Raw genomic sequence first — 26,744 nt, 5'->3', positions numbered from 1 at the left:
GTCAAATTAATTACGAGCCAATCAGAGTGACAGGATAAAATGAGGTGGTAGATATGCAAATCTCTTGTAAGAAATGTGAGCTGTACTGATATATGGACTGCAAATATCAGCAGGATGTACGACTAAGTTTCCCCTGCCTCAGATGAGTTTTGTTTTCATTCTCTCCCTAATCAGAGAAATGTTCAAAATACTGAAGTTTATGTCTGAACTGCAGCTAGTTTGATTTTTTTTACACTTGAAGATTTTCTTGTGTGCTTTCTGAAGAGTTTAGTCAGGATTTTTTCAGTGAACCATCTTGCAAACTTGTTTTTTTAGTGAGGAGAATTAATCATAATTTGAAAGAATAAGCTCCAAAAAACAGGTCACATTTTTATTTAGTGCTCTCCAGAGCTCACAGTCTAGCAGCAGACTGTTATAGTGAAGTTAAAAAAACACACACAGGAAGAGAGATGAAGCTTGATTTAAATGCTGCTGTTAGAAATGCATTTAATATTCTGTCATTGTAAGAGTAACAGATCAATTCTGGTACATGCGAATTTTGGTGTGTTTCATTATTACAATATGTGTTTATAAATAGTGATGTCAATATTGGTATTGGTTAAAACAAGTTGGGAAATATTGGCATGTTAACCTTGCAAAGCAGATGAATACACCTGTTGCCTTGTTTTTCATTGGTGAATCCATCTTGCAAAGCTCCCATCTGAACCGTTTGGGCCCGGTTAGAAAGTGACAGGACCAGTCAGCGATGAGGGGCAGTACTTTCAGGCACAGCAGAGTCGTGACGTAAACAAGCAGCAGCAAGAGCTGGTGCAGTTATGGAGGAAGAGTTTAGCGTGGACGCTGCTAAAGCACCAGTTTTATCAGAACTTGACAATATTTCTGTGTTAAAAGAAGAACAAAGAACAGCAGTGAGTTGTTTTGTTTTTTCAAAAACGACAAAAGTTGAGTACTTACATGTCTACAGTCGCCATGTTATGCGTTATTCCTCAGTAGCTGCACACACGCAGCTCGATAGCAGCTACGTCACGTGTTTTGTTCCTCTTATTGGCCTGTAAAGATGTGATCGACAGAACGTTCATCCAATCACACTCCGAGTTTTTTTCAAATCCTCTGCCTTTTCTCAAACATTTCCTATTGAAGCTTTCCCAGATGGATGTGTGAAACAAATCCATCTGGCATGTCAGGTTATTGGCATTTTGGATATTTGCCAAAGCCTAATATCAAGCATCCTTAGCTAAGTTTTTCCCCAAGCACACATCAACATGTGACTGCAGGAGCTTGGGATCGAACCCCCGACTTTCCAGATGAGAGACGACTCAATCTACCGACTGAGCCACAGCCGTTCCACTAGCATTTTCATCGCTAAAAAATTTAGACTTTTCTGGCATGATAGCTGCATTCGTTGTTGCCAGTACAGTAACACCAACTTATCTGAAGGTAGCTGAAGGCTTCATCTGACTATTGAGTTAATTGGCTCTACTTGATTTGAATTGGTATGGCACCCCAGCACGGCAGGAGGTTTGCTTTTCCTCCACAACCAAAAGAGTTGATGATGTGCTGTTTTGAGTCGATGATGTTAAAAAGCTGTGCATTGTTTTGTTTCGCCACATGAAGAAGAAGCAGCGTTTGTTTCCCCTTTAAAGTTTCTTCTTCTTCTTGTACTGGTATTCCGGCAGGTATTTCAAAGTTTGGTGCAGCGGCTGCTACTTAAACATGTCTGTGAGGCGTCACCCATTAATGGTGAACCACTGTGATGTCGCCATGGCACACTTTGAGGCGGGGCAGGCACGCTTGGTACTGCCTAACTGGTGATGGTAAAGTAAATTAGCATGGCTTGGTTGGATCAGCATGCCCCACAGTCATAGTGGAAAAGCCCCACTCATAGCCCATTAATCTAGTGCTGCATCTGATAAGCCAATGCTGCATGCTTATCTCTTTTCTGTGTGCTTTTTAGCCTTTTTTATGCTGAAGATGGACAGTAAACATAGGAGGAGAGACTGGTTGATAACAGGCACCAAATAGTGTCAGGATTTGGAGTCAAACCTACAGCTAGTTTGTCACGGACTGAAGAGGACTGGGAACGATGCAGTGCTCAGAGCAGACTCAACGTTAAGGAAGATTTTTCTTTCTTTCCTCTCTCTTTGAAGGTAGGAGTTTTCTGGGTAATTATCAGTGATGTTGATGCACAGTGTTGGTGAAAGTGTGGTTTATTATTCAGTCCTGAAGTGAAGGTTTCGGAGCAGTGAGAGGTAGTTGCTTTACCATCTTTGAGTCCATTAAAAACACTTACTATCCCAAGTATCCATAGCAATTTCCTCCTAATTAGGATAGTCAGAAACTAGGCATGCTTTGATCTTGCTTTGTGCTGCTGATGATTGCAGGTGTTTATAAGATGTCTGATCTGAGGCATACTTATCAAACCTAAAGTATTCAATGTATGGGCTTCAGATTCATTATAACATGAAAAAGGACAGAGAAGCTGAATTGCATGATTAAGTATTTGTTAAAATCATTTTTGGGGTTAATTCGTCCAAGAGCTATGTGTTTGCTACAAATGATCACATCATTATCATTTATGTTGTGCAGCCCTTTAATAAGCTCTAATGAGGAAGTAACATAAATGCTCATTATAATGAGTCTGTTAAACATCTCCTTGTTTCATTTTGCTGTAACTACAAAGTGAAAAGTGTGCCCAGGAAATGGCTGGTTTCTAATTTGAGGTTGGTTTAGCTGCGACAATCAGGCAGCGTTAATTCCTCAATTGTTTGTTTCACAGGATCACATTTTTCAGACGTGCCAGCTTCATTAGCACACGATGCGTTTCATTATTATTTATCCCGGGCCATTGGAGGCTTCATTAGCTGCAGGCTGATGCAGCACGCAGCCTCTAAATTTAGCAGCTTTTTATTTATTCAAGATAGCCACGTGTAGGATGCTATGCCCAGTTGTCGTGTTCTCTCACAACAGCTCCGAGACGTGATGAGAAAAGAGAGGTGGGCTGGTCTGGCGAGAAAATGGGCCTCATTCCACCTGTGACACCCCCCTACCAGACGTCTGCCTCTCTGCAGCTCTTTGAAGCCTCTTTAATTCCAGCGTGCAGGATTAAGCCTATGAAAAAAGGATGAAAAGTGATAGAGCAACAGAAGGAGACATCCTATGAGAGAACAGTCTCCTTTGAAATATGTTACGAATTTGGTTCGCACTGACCCACAATGCAGCATCTGAGGAAATTTTTCTCCCCTTTCTGATCGGGGGGCTGGATATAGGATTTGCTCGAGCAAAAAAAATGGACTCTTTGAAGCCATGGGTGTAAGTGGAAGTGGAGGATTTTTGAACCTAAATGAGCGCCCCGAGACATTGTCCTTGCATTGTACATCCGAGTTTGAGGAAGTTGCTTTGTCACAGCGTGTTTGATTGGAAGTCGAGGGAATCAAGTCATTTTCTGTCACAGAACCGTTCCCATAATCCACCTTTTGTGCTGGCTTTCTGTGCGGTCTAAATCATGGCCCAGTGAACTGATAGAAATATGGACATTATAGTTTTAGCAGAGGGTACATTTGCTTAGACTGTCATGCTTCAGTTACTGTTCATATTTACAATCACAGCCAATATTTAGACAATATGGCCTTCTGTTTTGTGTGCAAAAAAACAGAACAAAACAGAAGCATCGAGCAAACAGATGTTGTTTCATATCAGGATATTTTGCCGAGGCACAGACTGACTGTAGGTTTAATTGTTGTGTACAAGAGCTGCTGATGAAGTTACAAGCCACTTGATTCTGGAGCCAGATGTTTGAATAAAGAAGAGAAATGCACTTTTAAGGTTACATGGCATTGCAAGCTACCTGAATATGTCAAGAGTCTCGATTAGAGGCTTGTTATTAGAAAACATGGCCCAGCTGCTGGAGTTAACTAAGATTAAGTGACTCATAAATTAAATAAAATGCCCACAAATAGGGAGCTAATGAGAGCAAACTTTGCTTTTATAAACAAGATAATTGGAAGAATATTCCAAAAACAGCCTTTTTAAGAGGGTTTGTTTAAAATTTATAGAGAAAGGTAGGGATATTTATGCAGCACATTTCAAGGCAACTTCAAGCACTCCATGAAAGGCAGGCAAAATGGCAGAAGAAACACATTAGAAGAGGGCATTAAAAATAATTAAAACAAATGATTTTTAAAAATGAGAACAAGAACAGAAACTACAATTTAGTGGCATTATTAAATTGCTAGTGTAGAAGTTAGAGCGCAGTGTTATATAGTTAAAACATGTAGTTAAAGTCCACTTACTAGAAATTGGAAAAATAATCTCAAAACAGCTTAGAAGTGTGGTGAATCATATCACTGTCTTTTTGCTCTTTGTTCCAATATTAGCAAATTTAAAGGGATAATGCAATTAAATCCATATTCAGGTGCTACAACCCCCCTTTCTCCCCTAAAACAAACTTGTGATTGCATACTCAAAACCATGTCTGTGCATAAGATCACAGAAAAATGTCTCTCTGTGCTCTCTTCTGTGTAACTGTACCCTCAGGTTTAAGTTTCATTTCTCTTCAGCTGAGATGTGTCAGGCTGTTACTGACAACACCTCATTTCCTTCACAATAAAAACAAAAACTCAGAAACTTTTATCATGAAGAACTAGCTAACACATGAGAAATTTCAGGCTGCAGTAGCAGGAAAAATAAGTTGTTCTCAGCTCATACCTAGTTGTAACATATGAGACTGACTTGCAAAGTATTTCTGTGTTTATATGTGCCGTGAAATTACACTGCCACTGCCAGTAGTCAATCACCTTTATGCATGAATACAGCTCAATGTTGTGTATTGCCATGATGATAAAGATACAGAATTAAACAGTGGATGTGCATTGCTTTCCCTCTTGTAGAGGTTGATGGATTGTGGAGTAACTTAAAAAACACTTAAAAGAGAGTGACTTGAGAGCCTTTGCTATGAAATCCATCTCCTCCAGCTGCAGTGGTGTGAACTTACAGGCTTTCGGAACAGTGCAGAGCGCCTCTGTCATCAGCAGTTTCAACTCTTCTTGTCAGGAATCTTTAGTCTGAACTGTGTTATAGTTTCCCTCCAAAATTCAGCCCTCCAAATAAGCCCCAAGAACAGCACAGTGCTTATTTTTCCTGAGCAAACTTTATTTCTCAGAAAACCAAAGTGTTGTTTTAATTCTGCTAACATTTTTAAGGCTTTTTCTCAGCTTCACTCTGTGAATATTTCTGCAACTTGTCACCACAGCTTGACTTGTATTTTTGTTTATGCTGTCAACATCTTGAGCCTTCAAGAACATATTTTTGCTGCTCATGCAGTTTTTTGTGATGCTTCTTTAAAAAACTCAAACATAAAAGTGAGATATTGTGTCGGCTCTAAATGCTGACACATGCTTGTGACCGTCATTCAACTTTGCCAGTCGATCTGTCTTTTTAATCGAGGTTTTGTTACTTTAGAGCTGATATGGCTGTTTACTCTTTTATTTTTCAAGCCTTGTGTGGGTATTTTTCCCTTTTTAGTTAAATCATGATAAAATGCTGACTACCCTACTCTCTTAATTAAAGCTGTAAAAACCAACTGCACACATTTCTGTCCTGAATAAGCACACACACAGATTTTATTGCACCATTTTTATTTTAATTGAAATATTTAAGGCTATGAATTGAAAAGGGCATGATTAGTTTACACTGCGCAATTGGATGTTGGAGGGGGGTTTGGAAGGATTGAGACTGCCAAGAAAACTAAAAATCATCAAATTGAATAGTGGGCACTTAACTGCAAATGGGAGTTGCTGGAGAAATTAACAGAATCCCCCGGGGCAAATGTCTAATCAGTGGTCTCTCCACTTAGTCCAACGAGAGAAGGCGGGTTAACATAATAAAACACAGCGTTGGCAAGCAACTTCTGGAAGTTTCGTCAGGGGTGTTTCAATCTGATAAATGCGCCTTTGGACTCGCTTGCTGAGGTGGAACGATGGATGAAGGTTGCTATTGAGAGTGTGCAAGCTCCAAACTGACATACAAACACAAATTTGCCATGTGGGCAATTGACAGCCACCTGCAGCTCCATAGTTACCACCGCCTGGGCAAACAGCAGCCTGAGTGCGCTCCACAGGCACCTGCTGTACATGACGTGTCTGTATTTTACAGCAGCATTGTTTGATCATGTATCCTGAGACTAAAGTGTGCACTTCCTCTGAGTGCTTGCTTGGAGGTGTTGAAGAAGAAGACGATGAAAAAAGAAAGTGCAAATGAGGCTGGAATGGATCCAGGCATTTAAAATAGGATTTTACTGTGTTATGGTTAGCTCTGGGCCTTAATCTTTTTTCTACATAGAGCAGAATTATTTTTTCACCAGCGATCATTTCTGATATTAAGTCAATTAAATGCAAAATAACACAGCCTTTATAGAGCGGGAGCAGGAAGTTGAGTCACACACTATCTGCTGCTCTGCACACTGATTAGAATTCCTCTTAATAATGGAAATCTTCATTCTGATATCCTTCATATAAAGTATTCCTAAAGGTCAGCACAACTCTTTTTCCCCTGAAGACAAAAACATTTCCTCCTTCACCCTCCTGTAGATACTTTTAATTTATAGACAAAGTTGAAAGTTTTTTTTTGTTAATCAGAGAAGAAAATTTTAGTCAGGGGTAAAAAGAATACAATGAACAAGCAGATAAACCAGTGCATATCTATGTAATATACAGAGTATTTACAGCAGTTTACCCAAAGCTGCAAAACAATCTACATGCTGATAGAGTTAATGTAAACACCAATTTTCAGTTGTCAAAGAACAAAAGTTCAAAGTTGAGAAGATAATAATGAGCTAATATTAAGAAGCTTAATTTGGCCATAATCTTGGTTTTGATTGGCTAACTTACAGTAACTTTATGTGGCAAAAGTTGCAGCAAGGTTGTGCTGTACATAAGTTGTTCCTACAGTTTTTCTGCTGGGCTCCCCCTGGCAGATGAAAGTACTTTCAACCCCCCCACCCCCCCCACCCCCACCCGACTCATAACAATACACACATTAATAGATATTATACGCTACATACACAGTGACAGTACAGTTCACAGCCCTTTGCTTATAAATTCCTATATTTTATCAATTAAATTAAATTAAAACAAACTGAGCAGCATTAGTGTCTTTATACAAATTATAAACATGTCTCAGAAATTGTAATGAACCAAGCTGTACAACTACAATAAGAAACTAGTGAATCAGCCAAAAATGCCAAAATTTGACCTCTTACCCAGCTCTTACCCAGTCCCTCAACTAAAGGGCCACTTCAAGGCCCCTGAGCGATCGACTTGCATGTTTCCATCATCAGACAAGAATTTGCACTGAGGCACAGTTTTCTTAAATGTTTGTGTGAGTTTGGGGGCATGTCTAGCCCTCGAATCAAACCATATAGAACTGAATAAAAAAATCCTGTGATTTCAGTAGGGTTCTTGCTTACCGAGATCAGTGCTTGGGCTGTAATGAATGCCAAGAATGGTTGTAGTGCAAGGAGACATGGATTACAACTGGAAATGATGTATGTAAACAGGGCTGTGTAAAATGGACCAATACTGAGTAAACAAAGTGGTTATTGTGCAATAGGACCAAAAATGCAAGCAATAAAAATATAAACAGAGGTTTAGTGAATGGACTGGGTGAGAAGTGTAATAGTGCAAACAATAACAAAACTCTCAGCAGTTGATATCAAATAGAGCTATATGAAACGGACTAATACTGAATCAAAAAGTGGCTGCAACATGAAACTTCCATGTTGAGACTGCCACACATAACTCGTTGTATTTTCTTGTTTTTTTTTGAATGATGTCTTATCTGTTGTGGAGACTGTAGATGTCCTTGCGGGGTCTCTTAACTTGCTGGGTGAGGTTGAAGTGGTGGGAATGCAAATCTGCTGGGCTAAAACAAAGATCCAGGCATTTGGGGATGCCTTAAAATCAGTGTCTGTGAATAGTGACAGGGTGGAAGTTTTGGAGCAGTTCACCTACCACCTTGGCAGTGTAATCCATCGATCTGCTGACTTTAAGGTTAAGATCAACTGCAGACGTGGACTCACGCATTGGGCGATGGGTTCCCTGAGCAAGGCAGTGAGGCATTCCTGGTATCAGAGCATGCAGACAAAAGTCACAGTCTTTCGGTCCTTCCAGTCTTACTGTACTCTTGTGAGTCCTGTACATTGACTGATGGCTGGATGTGCCAGCTGGACTCCCTTGTGATGTCTTCTGTTCTGCGCATTTTTGTGCATCATTGGCAGGACCGTGTGTCTAATCCTGTCATACTCAGGAAAGCAAGGATAGGAAGGGTCAGCTGTTTGATACGGGGTGGCAGCTGTGCTTTTACAGGCACTTGGAAGGGTACCTGGAGAGATTGGGCAGTGGCCTGGCACAGGCCTGAAGGATGGCCAGAGCAGTACAGGACCAAGGTTGATGGGGCAAAGTCCCGAACAGGGATATGCTCCCATACCAGACCTGACCTGACCTGAAATCTGATGTAGGTATATCGCTAGCCATACATTTATTTGGAAAGTCCTCTTACAGAATAAGCAATGCTTTAGAGACTGTTGACTTAATTTAGCCTTGTCATGCCCCCGCCAAAACTCCAGGCCTCCCCAGGAACCATGGGTCCCACTTTGTGAATCACTGTTATACTGCAGCAAACTTTTTGAACATTGGTTAAAAAGAATGTTAGCGTTGTTCGTGCTTTGCTACCCTTTCAGATGATGAAGAATCATGTATTCTGCATTAAGAGTTTGTGTCAAACATCTCCTTGTTGCATTTTGGTCTAACTAGACAGTAAAAGTGTGCACAGCAACTGCTGCACCACACAGCATTTCCAGTAAATGTATCCTTATAATGCAAATATTTATAATGATATGTAGGCTTTAAAAATGACGAGAAGTGTTAAAAGACTTCAACATCATTGGATTAAAGACATTTCAGAGGGAGATATCTTTCATCTTAAATTCATCAAGTCGAATTTCTTCAAGGCTTTTTCGACTAACATTAAACATAGTTGGAAGACCTCTCTTGTTAAATTACGCAAATTAAACCTTTAAAAGAGCAGTTTGACTGAGAATGAAAAGATCAATAGAGCTCTCATATCTATGTAGTAAATATGAAACTGGGGCAGAGATGGCTGTCTTAGCTTGAGACTGTGGGAAGTGGGAAGTAGGTCTGCCTCTGCCCAAAAGTAAAAATGTCTAGCTGGCACATTCATTAATGGGTAATACGTTATTGTTTAATCATAAAAAGTGAAAACAATAAGCTCCTGACTTGAGCTTCAGTAAGAATAATAAAATCCTCCTGTTATCTCCTGTATACAGGCCTTCTCTCTGCAGATTATTCCCATCAGATTGCATGTTAAGTGTGTGTTTAGGAGCCCATGTTAACCACTTACCTCCTCCACATGGCAGTCCTATGTTGCTCAGAGTTAATGTTTATGTCTGTGTGCATTCAAGTGCATTAATAATAAAACAGCCCTCTTGTCTTTTCTCTCCAGAGATGGCAAGCTGGGTCTCCCTCCTCCTCCTCCTCCTCCTCCTCTTCTTCTGTGAATCACTCTCACAAGCCCAGGAGGACAGCAGCATCCCCATCCTGGAGTTCACCTCCGAGACCCACATCAACAATGTGGTTCAGGACCCCCAGACCGGTCGCATCTACCTGGGAGCCGTCAACACCATCTTCCAGCTGGGGCCATCACTCCAACTCGAGGCTCGTGCAGAAACGGGGCCCAAAGAGGACGCTCGGACATGTACGCCTCCTGCATCTGCCTGCCAGGACACGAAGCCCATGCCCAACCACAACAAGCTCCTGCTGGTGCATTCATCCAACGGCTCCCTTATAGTCTGCGGGAGCCGTTACAGGGGCATCTGCTCCCTCTTGAACCTGACCAACGTGGAGCAGCAGCTGTATTACAGCGACAGCAAAGGAGAGAGGACTTATGTTGCCAGCATAGAGGATTATGTGAATGTGGTGGGTGTTATGTCCACCTACGCAAAAGATGGTCACACCTTCAGTGTGTTTCTTGTTGGTAAGGGCTATGGAAGCCTAGACAGTACAAAACTCATTAGCACAAGAATCCTTCAAGACTTCCGTGATGCGGATCGAGACTGGGTTGTATTTGAGAGCATCATAGAGGCATCTACGGTACAGACCACGCCATTTGTTCCTAAGTACCTTCATGACTTCCGACTTGCCTTCAAAGATGACGGTTTTGTTTATTTCCTCTTTTCACGAACACTTGACGGTACAGATACTAAAAACCTGACCTTTATATCGCGTCTTTGTGAAGAAGACCAACATTACTACTCCCACACAGAGCTTCAGTTAAACTGTGGGAAAAATAACAGATACAACAAAGTCCAAGCTGCATATGTGGCCTCTCCTGGGAAAGAGCTGGCACGAGTCATGACTGAAGCAGGTATGTACGGGAAGGTTGTCCCCTGGAGCAAAGTTCTCTTCATGGTGGCAAGTCCAGATGACGATGAAAACGAATCTGCCCTCTGCATGTACCCGCTCAACTCCATCAACGAGCGGCTGTCAGATATCATCAGCGCCTGCTACAGCGACTCAGGGAAAATCTCTGGGTTTCCCGCTGTGGACATACCCTACTCATCAAAAAATGAAGAATTCTGCACATCAAAAATCGCGGCAAGTGCCTCTTTTGTGCCAGCTGACTGAAGTTTTTAAAAAGTCTGTTTGAAATAATAGATGTTCGCTGGATATCATTCAAAGAATCCCCTTTGCAGGCATCAATAATGCAGAGATGTGTCACTGTTGACTTTGATGTCTCAGTGTTTGCTTTGTTCTGCAGATCCTTCGGTATTGCTCTGTGAAAAGCTCTCGTTCTGTCGCACACATTTTCCCTCCTTCCAAGTCTCCTTTTCAGAGTCACCCAACTCATCTAGAATAATATAAAGATGTTGTTGGCCATAAGCAGATTATGGGCTAAATCGAGCCCTCTAGATGGAATATTTGGCCCTGTGTGTAGAGCTGAGGTATTCTTTTCATAGTGGACCTCAAAAAGTTTTTATTAAAGCTTCTTTAATGTGTAAATAAAAGTCAAATTCATTTAAAATCTGACTTTGCAAAACCTAGCAGTTATGCTTTTACTTGGTCCTTGGCAAATAATGTCTCATCTGAATAAACACAAGTTCAAACTGCCTTTAGCTGAGTCGTCCGGAGTCTAAATACATTCTTCAACCCAACTTCACACTGTAATGGTTATAGAACATCACACCATGACAGTGTGAGGTTGGTTTACAGATTCTGGCTACTTAGCAGTGCTAGCACAACCAGGCTTCAACCCTCAGGTCAACGCTGACATTCCTGCACTGAATACTGCAGTTCAGTTGCTTTGGTTATATTTGAGTAAAACCTGATGGAGCCTATGGACATCTCTGTCCCAACACAGTGCAAAACCGCAGCATCTCCACGAGAAATGCTATCAGTTAGCGGTTGTTCTCATTAGATTGATGGGGTTTCAGTCAGGGCCAGCATTAACCAAATCCAGAATGACCCTTTCAGAATAACTTTTATAATTATGAAAAATAGATTATTTTCTTTTTCTGGTGCAAGCCTGTCTACAATTGCAGTCAGTGAAGAGATAAGTGTGCAAGCAGCTTTACCTAACCTGGCACGCCAGACGGATTTGTTTCACACATTCACCTGGTAAACCACTCATACACAGCATTCAGGAAAGGGCAGAGCCTTTGAAAAATGAACTCGGAGGGTTGTTGGATGAATGTTCTGTCTGTCACATCTTTACAGGCCAATCAGAGCAACAAAACACGTGACATAGCTGCTATCGAGCTGCGCCCCTACCGAGGACTAAATTCCATAGAGAACTGCATCACGCAAACCATGGCGACTGTAGACATGTCAGTACATGACTTTTGTCGTTTTTGAAAAGAAAACAGCTCACTGCTGTTCTTTGTTCTTCCTTCAACGAAGAAATGCCATCAAGTTCTGATAAAACTGGTGCTTTAGCAGCATCCACGCTAATGTCTTCTGCCATAATTGCACCGGTCTCCTGTTGCTGCTTGGTTACGTCACAACTCCGCCGCGCCAGAAAGTACCGCCCCTCGACGCTGATTGGTCCTGTCACTTTCTAACTGGGCCCAAACGGTTCAGACGGGAGTTTTGCTAGATAGATTCGCCAGTGAGAAACACGTAAACGGGCGCATCCATCTGCTGTGTAAGGTTAGCTTTTTCAGCATTTTTATAAAAAACTGGGAATTTCTTATTTAAAGAAGAGCAAAGAAACACAGAAAGCAGTCTTGCTGGAGAAGATGTTTTTGCTCTTCTCCTGACGAGCTTTGGCGAGTGTTTGATTAACCAACTGGCTCCACTGATAGTGAACAACAATAACGGTTGCCTGTTGAGGTCAAGTAGGCATGCCTTTACTGTCATATGTTTTATTACTCTGAATGTGAGATTCTGCCCTTCCCAAACACCATGTACGGGCTGTTACCCAGAAAGATGGGAAATACTTTATCCCATGCCGTGGATTTATGAAACAGTCTGTCTGGTGTGTCAGATATACGATATGATACAATACGATGATACAGGTTATGCATTAAACTCTTACAATTAAAAGTAAAACACTCCTTTGTACCAAATCCAACAAAAATGTACTTAGGCCACCAAACTTAAAAGGCTTAATTGTCCCTTAATGCTTCTGCCTAAGTGTATTAGCTTTTAGTCCTGCAGCTTTCACCGTCTCCACATGAAGCGAGGGATGCTTCTGGGGCTTTTCTGCCAGGCTATTTGAGCATCACATGAAATAAATGAACTTAATGAGATGAATAGCACTAATAATAGTAATTTAACATGCACCATTTAAATCAAGCTAGTAGTCCTTGGATTCAAACATGGCTTTAATTTCATGGTTTTAGCCCATTTGACCAGAACAGATTCCTGGTCAAAAAACACAAATAGGCTACCATGTAACAGAAGTGACAGCACAGCACAGTCAGGAAGGCAGTAATGACGCAGTTCAGCATTCACATCTGTGGACATCCCATCAATTTAACCCTTTGTAGTGCAGTAAAGAACATATATCAGTACACTGAAGTAGCTCTAATCTAAAGAAGTGATCTGGAAAGTACAGAAAAAGAGGAAATCATTCAAATAACCAATGTTTATCACAAACTGTGTATTTTTTTCAGAATGTCAAATGAAAACTGTGTGTTGGTTTAATTTATGTACTGAGGTGTGTTTTTGTTAGGATTTGACTAATATGCTTGGTAATTTATTTGATATAGAAATGTATCTTTATTTGCTTTATTTGCTTTGATTCATAGTTTGATTCTTATTTTTTTTTTTTTTTTTGTCTTTATTATGACATTCATCAAAGACAAATCTCTCCTGACAGAGACAGGAAAGTAACCTAAACTAATGCATTTTACTCTCATTTGAATTTATAGAAATTCTCATAAAGAAATAGAAAACATAAGGACCTAAATTTCCTCTTCATGGATAAATCCCCAGTGTGAAGTAAACAGAGGCACCATAGTTAATTTCCATATACTTTAGCTCATTAAGATGAGCACCTGCAACACTGCTCAGGAGTTAAATCCCAGCATATTATACCTTTGAATACAATGTGTCATTATGCCTTTTGTTCTTTCTTTTTTCATATCTAGAAGGATACACTGGAGCAATTCAAATGCGGTGCAGACTTCCTACCTTCCCCTCTGGCCAGCAAACCAAGATTTGCCTTAAAGGTTGATGCAGTGTTGACCACACGGGGCCTTCTGACCGCCGTGGCCGTCGCTGTGGAGAATGATCACACCATCGCCTTTTTAGGGAACAGCCAGGGGGAAGTCTTCAAGGTGGAGCCATCATCTGTTCAGTAGCTTTTATCTGCTTGAATTTTCCTTTCAAGCTTTTACCTTAGGGAAGCAGATAGGGGGAATTAAACACCTCATGTCTTACAGTGTTCCCTTTTGTTTTTCTGTGCAGGTACACCTGGCTGAGGAGCCATATGTGTACAGCAAGGCTCCTGGCGACACCTTGGGAGAGAAGGTCAACAAGAACCTTTTCTTTGACCTCAGTCACAGCCACCTCTACATCACCACAGAGAAAAAGGTGTGTATGTCAAGGGCTCTTTTGAAGCACAATGGCCAGGTGTTCAGGCAGAGTGCTGCGTGTGGGTTATCTTTTATGACTGTGTGCATGTAAAGTAGAGAAAATAGCTGGTACACTGAATGCTGTATGTCGACAGCTGTATTATTTAAAAAAGAAGTGTACTTGTATCAGATGGTATCTTTGTGCTTTATATTTATCATAAAGGCAAGTGGAATAACCATCATGTTCATAAATGCCTTCTATGGAACATGGTACTAGAGGTTTGAATGTAAAAGGTTACGTTGTTACTCTTCCTTCAAAACCAGAATGAGCTTAATTGGACAGCAATGTTGAGACATATGAGGGATTTGACTCTTGTTAATGTGTTTTTTCCTATTCTGCATTAAACTTTAAAATACTAGGTATAAATCTATCATATGTTTTATCTGGGGATGCACAATAATTAATTAGTTAAACCAAACGTTATGTTTAGTATTTGGTTTCACTTGTAGTTCAGATCTAAAACTAGTACTTAAAATACACTTTAAAGTTAAAAACCAGACCTAAGTCCTTATGATACGCTTTACAATTCAGGGAGGAGGATGGACAAAGTGAAAGACTTCAGCTGATGTGACCCTTTGTTGAAGAAAATATTTAGGACTCACAGTCAGCACTAAAATAAACTGTTTGTATTTATAAGAGGGGAAAGCTTGAGATATCTGCTGGGAAGAGACAACTTCAGGATGTGAAACTATAGGAAGTTGCCCATGTGTTTTTTTTTTCTGGTATTCTCATATCAAAAATACAAATAAAGGGTTAAAAAAAAGAAAAGAAAAGGACCTCTGCTGTTTTCCCAGCTAAAGCCTCGTCAAACCTCTGCAAACATATAATAATAATAATAATAATAATAATGATAATATTATCTTTTGCATATGATAAAATTGTATTACTGATAGTAATTCATTTTATTTATACGTCCCTTTCAAAGCGCTCCAGGTCACCTTACACCTTACTGACATTAACATCCATTTATGAAGCATGCCAGTCAACAGCATATAATCCATAGACTTTATACATTAACAGTGCATTCAGAAAATATTCAAGACCCTCCTTTACTTTTTTGATTTTGTTATGTTGCAGCCTCACCCCATTCAGTGCAAAATACTTAAAAGCCCACTTGACTTTAGCATTGAGTTATTTACAAATTCCAAGCAGGCTTCCATGTGTTTTGCAAAGCACAAATATTTTGTGGCTTTCCCTACATCTGTGCCTTGTAACTATCCTGTCTCTGAGCTCTGCAGGCACTTCCTTTGACCTCATGGCTTGGTTGTTGCTCTGATATGTATTGTCAGCTGTGAGGCCTTCTATAGAGAGGTGTGTGCCTTTCCAAATCATGTCCAGTCAATTTAATTTACCACAACTGGACTCCAATCAAGTTGTAGAAGTGTCTCAGCAAAGACTGAAAGAAACGGGGAGAACCTGAACTAGATTTCAAGTGTTGTTGCAAAGGATATGTATACTTATGTCAATGTGATATTTTAGTTTATTCTAAACAAATTTGCAAATATTTCTGAAATTCAGTTTCATTTCGTGATTTTGAGGTATGAGTGTGGATTAATGAGAACAAAAATTACATTTTCAACTTCATCATCAAGCTGCAACATAACAAGATTGGGAAAAAAAGTGAAGGAAGTCTGAAACCTTTCTGAATGCACCGTATTTGTAAAAGAAACACTAAAAGAACTTCTTACAAAACTCAAAAAATGCACCAAGTATAGAATAAGATCCAGAAAAGCAGGGTTATAAAATAGAGCTGTTTAGAACAAGACATCAGGTTGTACAGATAAATGCTCAAAGGGTGTTGCAGATTTGCAGATTGCAAACTAGGTTTTGCAGGTTTCAAAAAAATACACAGAAAATGATAGTTACTGCACACTTACAGAAATGGCTGGAAAGCTGAGAGCTTGTGTGGGACCTCTACAAGCTTAATGAAAAAAGTTGCAGAAGAATAAAGAAGATATAGAAAAAGACCAACATACTTCACTTAAACTAGTGTTGATGACTTTACATACAGTAACAATGAACAATCAAATCAAAAGCAGAAAATGTACATTCATGAGGTTTAGATTAAAAGTAATCCAGATAAACACATGGATCATTCATTAAAAAAACAGAACAAGTAAAGTCACAGAAAAAAACAGTTGAATGTTCTTTAGACATCTGTTGTAACGGGATTGTTGTTGTTCTTTTTTTTTATCTTGAATAATGTCACAATGACTGTAGAGTATGGCATATATTTAATTTATCATTATTGGACTTTTAATTTAGATGCACTCGCTTGTAGCAGAAGTTTAAGAATTCTGCACATCAAAAGTTGTGGCAAGTGTCTCTTTTGAGTCAGTTGTTGTAAAAGATGTTCACTTGACCTCAACTGAAAAATCCTCCTTTTTGTCACTAATAATGCAGACATGTGTCACTGATGACTTTGATTTAAGCAGATTTCACTGACTTGGACCTTTTCTTTACTTAATGTGCTGTTAGCATGGAAATTAAATACACAAGACAACAAAATATTCAACAACATAATTTTACAAACAGCTTTTTTAAAGCTTATTTTAGCCATTGTCAATTAAGAAAGTATTAAAAAACTTGTTGACAGGGGAATGGCTTCAGTGTTCCGATATGGTAAGTGGACATATAAGACCACGCACCATGACACTTCCTGTTTTACACCCACTCTGCAGACCTGCAACAACCCTGGGAGCATTTGTAGTGATACTTTAAAAATGCTCTTTTGTGCGGTGTCTCCCCTCAGGTGCTCTGCTTGATCATATTTCATATTTGTCATGTTTTAATGCTCCAGATCACCAAGGTGCCGGTGCAGACGTGCCTCCAAAAGACAGACTGCCAATCATGCGTGGAGCTGAGGGACCCTTACTGTGGCTGGTGTGTCCTGGAGGGCAGGTTAGGATCACACAGACGAACACGCTCATGCATGCACAAAGCAACAGACAAACAGAAAAAACACATATGATTCTATTTGTAAAACACAGTGGGGTATTTGTTTAGTGTTTTATTGCAGACACTTTTAGTACCCCTCTGTGTTTATATTCCATCTTCTGTTGTCCATGCAGCCTTAAGGAATTAAAGCTGTTTGTCAGCCTCACGCAGTGAAGGCAGCCTGTGCAATTTACTCTCATCAGCCTATATTTATCAAGGTCCTGAGGTTGGAAGGGCCAGTATGTATCATGTTTTATTACAGCGATGTGATAAGAGACAGGAATAGAATAGAAAAAATATCTCTTTGGTGGTTGTTGATTTGTGATATTTAGAAAAGCTGCATGAACTTTATTTTTGCTGTAAAGCTTTTATTAATGGCAGATTGACAGGAAATCAATCTGCTGCTGTACTGATGATGCATTATTTTCATCTGCCAGTCTCCAAGGGAAACATGTAATGATTCTAGTTTCTTTATGTGATACTGACACTTTTCTATATATCTCATACTAAAGTTAAGTAAGAAAAGAAAAATATATTTCTAACTTGTAAACATTGACTGAATGATTGAATGAAAGGGATAGGGAAGTCGTAGTCAAGGATGAATCCTAGACTGTAAAAGAATTGGACGAAGAAGCCTGAATGACATCAGCTATTTAGTTACTGAAGAGGGCTCCTGAGTCTAATCAGAGGTGGCTGCCATGTAAGAAAAACACTGCCTTACTTGCTTTGGATAGCCATGGAGCAGATGAAGAAGTGGAGCTGAGGCAGGTCATAAGACTCCTGCAAACAGCTATGATGTCCTGCCATGCTCTCATATCAGCAGTGCCTTTAATAATGTGTAACATGGTGTCCTTATTTTAACTAAAATTGACAAGTTATCAATGAAGAACCATTCCAACCAAAACTGTTTTGTAAACCAGGCTGTAAAATGTTTATTTCTGCTCTAAAATCAGCATTTTAAGACGGGTGTATATGTGACAGCCAATACTTCTGCAGCCAGCCTCATCTGGACTCTTGAGAAACTGCAGTTTTTAGCACTTCTTCAATGGCTTACTTTAAACCTTGCAAAACCAATCAAATGGCCCGATTCCATTTCTGTCATTAGGCAGATCCATCTTCAAGCCACTGCCGACTAGGTAGCATCATCACTAGGAGCATTACAAGGAGCATTACAGTGTTTCGTCTTGCTGCTTGTAAACATCACTGAAACAAAACATGCCTCCATGCTGTGACACGGCTTATTGTTTTCCTTCTTCTTTTCCATTATCCTGTAAATACAGAGTTAATGAATGAGGATGCGTGAAATTATCTGCATGCATAGTATCTGCAGATAATACTTTAAAAGTGACACATTGGTATCTGTAGATCTTTGTATGTGCCGGTATTTTCAGGAGATATATCAGCTGTACATACTGGCAGAATAGATTAACCCTTTAAATCCTAGCGCGTCGCCGCTGATGCGCTGTTGAAGCACACTTTGCCTGACCATAATTGCATGACTGTTTGTGTTACCGGAAAAATTCAAACAGTTTCTGAAAGCTGAGAAACCGTGCTTCACAGCCAGCATGTGGTTATTACTGTAATTTCCCCTGTTCTTACTAAGATTCTAGCATAAAGTTCCCCCGTTTTTTGTGTTTTTTCATTTTTAAACTGTTGAAACTCTCTTAAGCAGTAAAATGTGTTTTGTCCATGTTGATTATTTTTCCGTCATCGAGTTATGATTATAAGGGTTTTCTCAGTTTTTTAAAACTTATTCGGCCGGGAGCTCCTCGTTTTAGCTGTCTACAGTCTTATCTACAAACCGGGAGTCCCAACATGCAGTAAAATGTAAATAACTGCCATATATTAAAAGTTCTAAGTATTGTGGAAAAATGGGCAAAAGCATGTACTCACAGGACATTTTCTAGGCCTTTTATGGTTAAAATAATAAAAGAGTCCAGAAACTCAGGTTTTAAAGGGTTAGTACGTTTATGGAGCTGAACCCTCTGAGTCAGGGTTGTCATACAGAACAAGAAGAGACATTGGTCATTCAAATTTGAATAACTGTGAACCATAAATCGTAGCCCCTTACTTTTTTCCTCTTGAAGCTAGCCATGCTTTCATAGCCCACACGGAAGCTTTTCTAGTGAGCCTGGAATTTGGGTGGTGACTTGGTTTTCCGGGGCATTTAAAGATAAAATTCACAGCAGTAACTCTGGTATCGAATGTTTTTTTAACCATCTTAATCCCTTATGATTCATGTCTGCTGCTAGCCTAGCATGCTATCCACATATTTTTTCCCACAACGGTTATCACATGGGTCGTGACAACCACTGACGGGCTGTTCTGTTGTTGCATCATGCTTTGCCATGTCCTTACACTTGGATTTTGCAGGAGGCTGCCTGAATAGCTCATAAAGGAGAAAAGAGAAAGAGAACCTGTGATGTGACCTTCTGTGTCACTTCAGAAAGGATCTTTATTGAATAATTGGTCAAAAGCAACTGCAAGGATGTTTTTTGTAAATATGTATATATTTTGACAGGTTTGACAAATTATTTTTTCACATTAGAGAAAGAGAAGATGGGAAAACAGGTTGGACAAAAAAGGTCTGAGCTATTATTATTTACTGTGTGTCACACATAAAAATCTTTGTTTTAATTTCGGTTTAGTTTTTCCTTCTGCCTTTATATTCCTATAACTTTTTTGACATTCAGTTGGCATTACTGCAGCACACATATTTTCAAAGCCTAGGTTGTTCTTCAAAAATTATGTTAAGAGACTGTGCACCACAGGGTTGATGTTTTACAAGCTTTTTAAAACAATAAGTCCAGGTGAGACCAAATGGTTAGAAAGGTAGCTTATGACTCAGAGGTTTACCTTAGCTGAAGTTTTTTTTTCAATCTTTGTTATGCTTGTTTCATTAAGTTTGAATTGTGTTCTGAGGACTAAAGTTTAAGGTCTGAACTACAGCTAGTCTAAATTTTTTTGCACTGGAGAGGAATGTGTCTTTTGTTGTTTCAAGCAGTGTCAGGATTGAGATTCAATATCAAGTGTTAACTGTAAACTTCATAAAAAAAAGGGGCATAGTTATATTTAGTGCTCTGCAGAGGTAACTGTCTGTCAACAGGTAGACTACATTTTGAATTTACCGGAGAAATGACCTTTTCTTCTTCATTACTAAATTCTGTACTTGGAAAATGATGGGTCTATTGTTTATTGTAGAATCAAATCTGGTTGGTCTTGTTTTACCAGTTTTAAAAACTAACAGCCTGTGACAACAAGAATGACAAGAGTCCAGGGACAGAAAAGACCTGGTGTCCTTTATGATAAAAAAGGTGTGTAATTGTGTTAATACCTGCTACAATGAGCTTGGAAATATTGATATAATCATCAAAATCCAACATCATGCAGACCTGCATATCGACTTTAGGTTTTTCAAAGTGGAAATTGTCAAATGCTGAAAATTTTTTGGGAAGCAACAAAACACACTCAGCAGTATTACCTTTAAAGAGTAAAACCTAGTCAAAAAGCACCAACTCTATCTAATCTGTCATATCTGTGTCAGAACTGTTTGAACAAAAGTCAGAGAAAAAGAGTCTGCATGAACTTTTTATCGAATCATATATCATTTAATCCTCCAAATTTCATAGATGATGAAGAATATCTTGATGTTTTCTAAAGCCTTTGGTGGGATTATCAAAGTATTTTTTCTTCTGATCAATCTGCTAAATCTTTGGATATGTAATATACTAAAAATAAGAACTCACAGGTCAGGATTTAATGGAGGAAATATTTTACATACTTGCTTGCTAAGCCTTACAATTAATCAATTACAATATATAAAACCTTTCAGGTGTGAGCTGCTGTTGCTTTTATGCTGCAAGGACTAAAAGAATGTGGGCATTTAATGTTTTCTTTTAATATCTATAAAAAGCCTAATCTTCAAACTCTGCACAGACGCTGCTTGAAGTCACTTGGGCATGGAGTTGTTTTGCACAAAGGCTGTTAAATGTATGTTGGTCCACAGATGTTTTTTTTTTTTCGAGGCTTTGTGAAAGCATTTAGGCTGTGTGGAGCAGGGACTGATGGGACTTGTTCATCCCTCCTCTGAAGGTGTACCAGGAGGTCTGAATGCCGCCGGGCAGAGGAGAAGAATGGCTGGCTGTGGAGCCCCAAGCAGCAGTGTGTCAAGATTGTCTCCTTCTATCCCCCGAACCTTTCCTGTAAAAAGACTCAGAAGGTACAGCGCTGCCTCTCCTCTCACTCCTTCTTGTCTCTCTTTGTTCTCTGCTCCTCTTTCTGTCTCTCTCGCTCTGCAGAGCACACACACATCCACACAAACATGCAGGAGCAGTAATAAACTGTTTCCATTGTGAATCAAAGACCCTGGGCTCTAGGTTGTCCTGCTCTGTATTGATCCATCGGAAAAATTCCAAGCTTGCTTATTATAACCAACCTGCTTGATTGTGCTCAAAGCCTGAAGATGGAGAGCCCCTCTTGTACACATTCTCTCTCAGGTTGTTTTTCTCATTTCTCTGCTTCCTGACTACTTCTCCGTCCCATCCTTTCTGACTCACTTGTGCGTTTCCGTCAACAGCACCTGTCCTCTCACGTTGGCAATCAATCCTCAGCTTTATAAAGGAAACCGTTTCCCTTTTAAGCCATAGAGTTACACAGTAATCCTCTGGTGTGTTAAGTTCATTGTAAACTGTATTACACAGCCAAGCAGGTCACGGACAATAAGTTTTTCTGTGAAAAAAAAATCAATCGCAAACTCTTTAATATGTTGCTTTCTGCTCAGGTTAAAATCAACATACCATCTCTCCCTCCGATCGGACCATCTGACCATCTGCACTGCACCATCGAGTTTTTCCGGAGTGAAGGCATGATGTCGGACTCTGGCCAAGTCTCCTGTGATCTGCCCAACCCTTCACTTATACCACAAACACCTGAGGGCCAAGGTACAGCCTTTGCAATTACCCCCGTCTTTAGTACATCCTTCATCAAGGCAAGTGTCTTTGGTTCTCATTATAACCGAGGTTGTATCACCAATTGGGGAAGCAGGCAAACACAGGCAGGTTATGATTAATCAAAGTTTTTCCATTAGGTTTTCATAGCAGAGGTAAGCCACCTTGCCTAAAACAAAGAACAGCTCTATTAACATCCTAAATAATACATTTTACAATATTAATGACTGCAGTTTACCTTCCGAGAGTTTGGATGTTGTTGAGGCAAATCGGATAATTACCAGATTGATCACAAAAAGAGATGTGGCATTTTAAAGTGGCCAAACAATCCCCTGTAGGAAAAGGGGCTCAGTGGAAACTAGGAGCCAGTGAAGAACACAAACTAAGGGCTGTATTTTGGAGGGGAGTGTCAGGGCAAAACAGTGAGTCCCTGCTCTGAAACAGGCTAATCTCAATCAGAGTTTCCATGGATCCTTAAAAATATGAGTTCATGAAATGTCTTAATGACTTTTACATCTGTTTGTTTGTCAGAGGTCTTCAATTTTAGGTGGCACTTTGAATGAAACGTGTCTGAATACAACAAGATTTTGGATTTTTCTTGTTTATTTATTTGCTTGTTTACAAGAAAATTTCTGTCATTGTATAACCATGAAAGAGAGAAGCTGAGGAAGAGGGGGAATTGTAAGTTCAAGAAATTTTGGCTTTAAGTTAAAAACTACAAGGTGACTTGCCAGGCAAAGCCTGGGACGGTGGGAATCAGAGTACATGAAATAACAAAAGCACAGATGCAACAGTTAAGAAACTATTATTTTTTATTAATTCATGTTTTTTATTATTTTTTTTTTTTTTTAAGCTGTAATGCTTTTTTAAAACAAGTAATGCTGACAGTTTGTTTTCCTATCTGCATCATTGGAAATAAAAAAACACTAATCTTGCCAAAAGGCTGAATTTTCCAACACTTGTTTGATGACGAAAACCCGGCAAACTAATCACATTTCTACCACCTTCTTCTAGGGATGAGTATCGAAACCCAGTACCAACATGGTACCAGTACAACACACCTGATACCTTTTGAACCGAATTACAACACAGATGTTGATACTTCATTTCGATACCTTTCGTACTGAATGAAAGGCAAAATACATTATGGAACATTTTTTGACTTATTTGGTTTACTTTTCTTAGGCTATGTTTAACTGGCATCTTATCTTCTACTTTTGCAAAGTGTCTGAATACTTACCTAAATTTGATATTTCTTTTTTCTTTTTTTTTTCTTTTTCTTTTTTTTTTTTTTTTTAAGTAAATTTGCTAAATTTTCCTGAAATACTTTTTTTTTTAACTTTGTCATTTTGGGGTACTGAGTGTAGATTAATGAAAGTAAAACTTTGTTGTAACTGTAGCATCAGGCTGCAACATAACAAAACTGAAAAAAGTGAAGAGAGTCTGCATACTGTCTAAGTACTTTGTCATGTTTATGAGCATTATTCTGTAGCAGTGCTAGCAATATATGCAAGTGTGTTTAAAGAAGCTTTAGATAGTCCCTTTTATGGCCTTTTAAGCCATGGGTCTCATTTCAAACACAGTGCATACAATTAACATTAAAAATGCATGTGTGCCAAAACCCGAAATGGTGTGCTACCAAAATAATTATGACTTATAAACTGCACACACACACCTGCAAGCAATATTCTGTTTACAAATCATAATCTATTTGGGAATGTGCATACATAGATCAGACACATCTTCCTCCTTCTACACACCCACATTCAACCATAAACAATCAATGCAAAGCACTTCATGAATGGAAATGCATAAAAATGAGCAGACAGATCAAAGGTTTCCAGCGTTGAATCATGACGACGACCAGAAGTAAAACAAAGAAAATTACCTTTCTGGCTCTGAAATCTAGTGGCTTCTGAATGACAAGGCATTAAGACATCACATATTGTTTGTTTGTTACAACAGGAAGGGCCATAATGAAAAAAAAAAAAAAAAACACACTGTGTTGCTGATGCATTTTGCATCCTTGCCTTTCTCCTGCAGGGCCAAAACATTCACCATTCATCATTACGTATGGGTTTCATTGCTCTTTCTATATGTGTATGGGACCAGCGCTTATTTCTTATCATAATGTCAAAGTGCCCATGACCTAGCAACACAGCTACTGGAAATAGATGTTTAAAATTAGTCTGGCTCTGCTTGAGGTTTTCGTCTGTTAAAGGGATTTTTTTCCTTTCCACTGTAATTTTCAAAATGTTGCTAAGTGCTGACCCCATGGTGGATTAATGTTGGTTCTTTGAAAATACAGTGCCTATACGTATGTTGATTTTTTTTTTTATAGACACTGTAATTTATTAAAAATCATGTCCTGTCCTTCTATAAAAGATAAAATTAAATTTTACCATGAACAATTATAGTAAAATTAGTCCAAAGGCATCATCCGTATTCATAAATGTGTATCCTCCTAACAACCACTCATGTTAACCCTTACTCTGCTGTGTCCACAGACTTTGTGGCCGTGGCGGTCAAGATTTTTGTCAACGAGTCGGTGATGCTGGCAACACGGGAGTTCAAGTTCTACAACTGCGCAGCCACAGTGAGGAAATCTGAAAACACACCGTGAGTCAGACTCTTAATCTATCAGTTCTGCTCTGTCACTCACCAAAAATACACAGTGACACCGAACACAGCATCAGCTGACAACCCTGATGTAAATGTATCACCCTGTGTGAACAGATGAGAGATCAAGGCTCTGTTTGTAAATTGTGATGCATGGTGGTTTTGAATGCACCTCTTGCATTTTCTCTTCCTCCGTTTATTACTGAGCCAAGGAAATTGCCTCAGTTTCCTATTCATTAATCAAAAAATGAAAGTCAATCTCGCCATTTTTCTCCCCTCCTTATTTTTTTCTTCATTTCTTTTATGCCGGGGAGTGTGTGATGAACGAGCTTTGCTTATGTGAAGTTGCAAAGATCCATTTCGCTGTCAGCTGCATGGATTTTTGTGCCGGACGCTCTTTGATGAGTTTGCATGTTTTAAGATTTTGTTTGTGTGTGCTTTTATGTATGTGCTGCCTAATTATATGTGTGAAAGTGTTTTGCTTATCTTATGTATTTTTCTCTCCATGCATTTCCAGGTGCATGTCATGTGTAGCCAGTTTATGGGGCTGCCAGTGGAATACACAGGACCACACCTGCAGCGACATGGATGACAGCGTGTCGGGTCACAACATCATCAGTCATCGTCAGGTTGGTCGTCTCAAGGGTTAACATGTCAGATGCATGCCAAGGTGTTTTATTTGAAAGATTAAATGCTTAATAATAGCTGGGGAAAGAGCAGCAGAAGTTTTAAAAGACAAATTAAATCACTAGATGAGATAAAGTGCCCTGGAGATCTAAATTTCTCCTGCAAATTAATAAAAAACTCAAATCCTGGTATCAGCTGGCTCCATCTTGCGTGACAAATATTTGAGGATTGAGGATATCAATTTACAAGTCAGCAGATGTTTCAGAGATACACTTATCTGTCTCTGCAGATCAGTGTGTCCGTTAAGTGGCTGGCATACTATTTAAAATGTAAATGATTAAAAGTTGGTGTATCTGATTTGTTTTGATTGCTTTCTCAGGGAGCCAAGTGTCCTCAGTTTGAGAATCCAGATCCTGTGCTGATCCCCGTGGGCTACAAGACTCGTATCAGCTTCGAGGGGATCAATTTGGACCACTACCCGGTAGAGTGGAGCACACACAGAATTTAAAGCATTTCTTGAAGACTAGTCCTCTCTTTCAAATGCCTCATGGGTATAGTATCAGGACCCAGAGTTTTTAACAAGAGCATAAATTAATACTCAAAGGAAAAATCCTCACAAATAGGGACTCTCAACATGCAGAAATAATTGTGTACATGTGCAAAATGTAAAAGCAAATGCACCCAAAAAAAAAAAAAACCATACAAAGACTGCCACTTGCACAAATTTCAGGCATCATAATTCCAGGAGGCAGAGGAATACACAATTTATTCATTTATGCAAAAAACACAAAAATAAAGCAATTAAAGCAACAACTAAAAGCAACAGTAGGATGAAGTCTCCCAAGCTGTGCTTGTCAAAACTGTCTGTACTTTGGTAATTTTTGAAAACACATGTTGTAAAATGATGCCATCTCTGTTATTTTCAGGATCCATAGTATCAAAAAGTACAGGATTATTTATTTTTAAATAGTTTGTGAACCATAAATCATAGCCAAGTACTTTTTTCCCGCTTGAAGTGAGTCTTGTACCATTTTAGTGAAGCTATCCATGCCTATGAAACCCTAACAGAAACTTTTCTAGCAAGCCTGGAACTTTGGTGACTTTGCAAGCGGCTAATGCTTTCCACCATTTAGCATCCCACAATACTACTAGGATGTGACAACCAGTGACTGTTCTGTAGTTGGGTCATGCATCTCCAACATTATTGTTTACTGTGTGTCACACATAAAAATCTTTCTACTGACATTACTGCAGCACATATATTCTTAAAGGTTGTCCTGAAAAAAAGGATGTTTAAAACACCACATTGGTGATGTTTTACAAGCTTTTTGGACAACAAGTCCAGGCAGAAAGAAATGATCAATTTTTTTAGTACTGGGACTTACATTTTTGTTGCTATAGTACTTTAACGGGTATCAATAACCATTATCTATACTACTTACTCATTTGGGGTTGTGGGGGGTTG

The 26,744-nt window shown here is 39.3% G+C and overlaps 1 protein-coding gene across 1 annotated transcript in view; it reads left to right on the top strand.

Annotated features, from left to right (window-relative positions):
• Positions 1-9,518: 9,518 nt before the first annotated feature.
• The window catches only part of plxnb2b (plexin b2b), an 82,813-nt gene continuing 65,587 nt past the window's right edge, over positions 9,519-26,744 (top strand). Inside the window, exons 1-9 of the mRNA XM_041795287.1 lie at positions 9,519-10,667; positions 13,664-13,852; positions 13,983-14,108; positions 16,951-17,051; positions 21,180-21,306; positions 21,868-22,027; positions 24,541-24,652; positions 25,170-25,281; positions 25,659-25,760. Of these exons, the coding sequence (XP_041651221.1) occupies positions 9,519-10,667; positions 13,664-13,852; positions 13,983-14,108; positions 16,951-17,051; positions 21,180-21,306; positions 21,868-22,027; positions 24,541-24,652; positions 25,170-25,281; positions 25,659-25,760 (2,178 nt within the window). The remainder of the gene's footprint in view (positions 10,668-13,663; positions 13,853-13,982; positions 14,109-16,950; positions 17,052-21,179; positions 21,307-21,867; positions 22,028-24,540; positions 24,653-25,169; positions 25,282-25,658; positions 25,761-26,744) is intronic.

The sequence above is a fragment of the Cheilinus undulatus genome, linkage group 9 (genome assembly GCF_018320785.1).
Source record: "Cheilinus undulatus linkage group 9, ASM1832078v1, whole genome shotgun sequence".
NCBI classification, from domain to species: Eukaryota; Metazoa; Chordata; class Actinopteri; order Labriformes; family Labridae; genus Cheilinus; species Cheilinus undulatus.
Note: the sequence above shows the minus strand (reverse complement) of the source record. Positions and strands in the feature narration are given on the sequence as shown.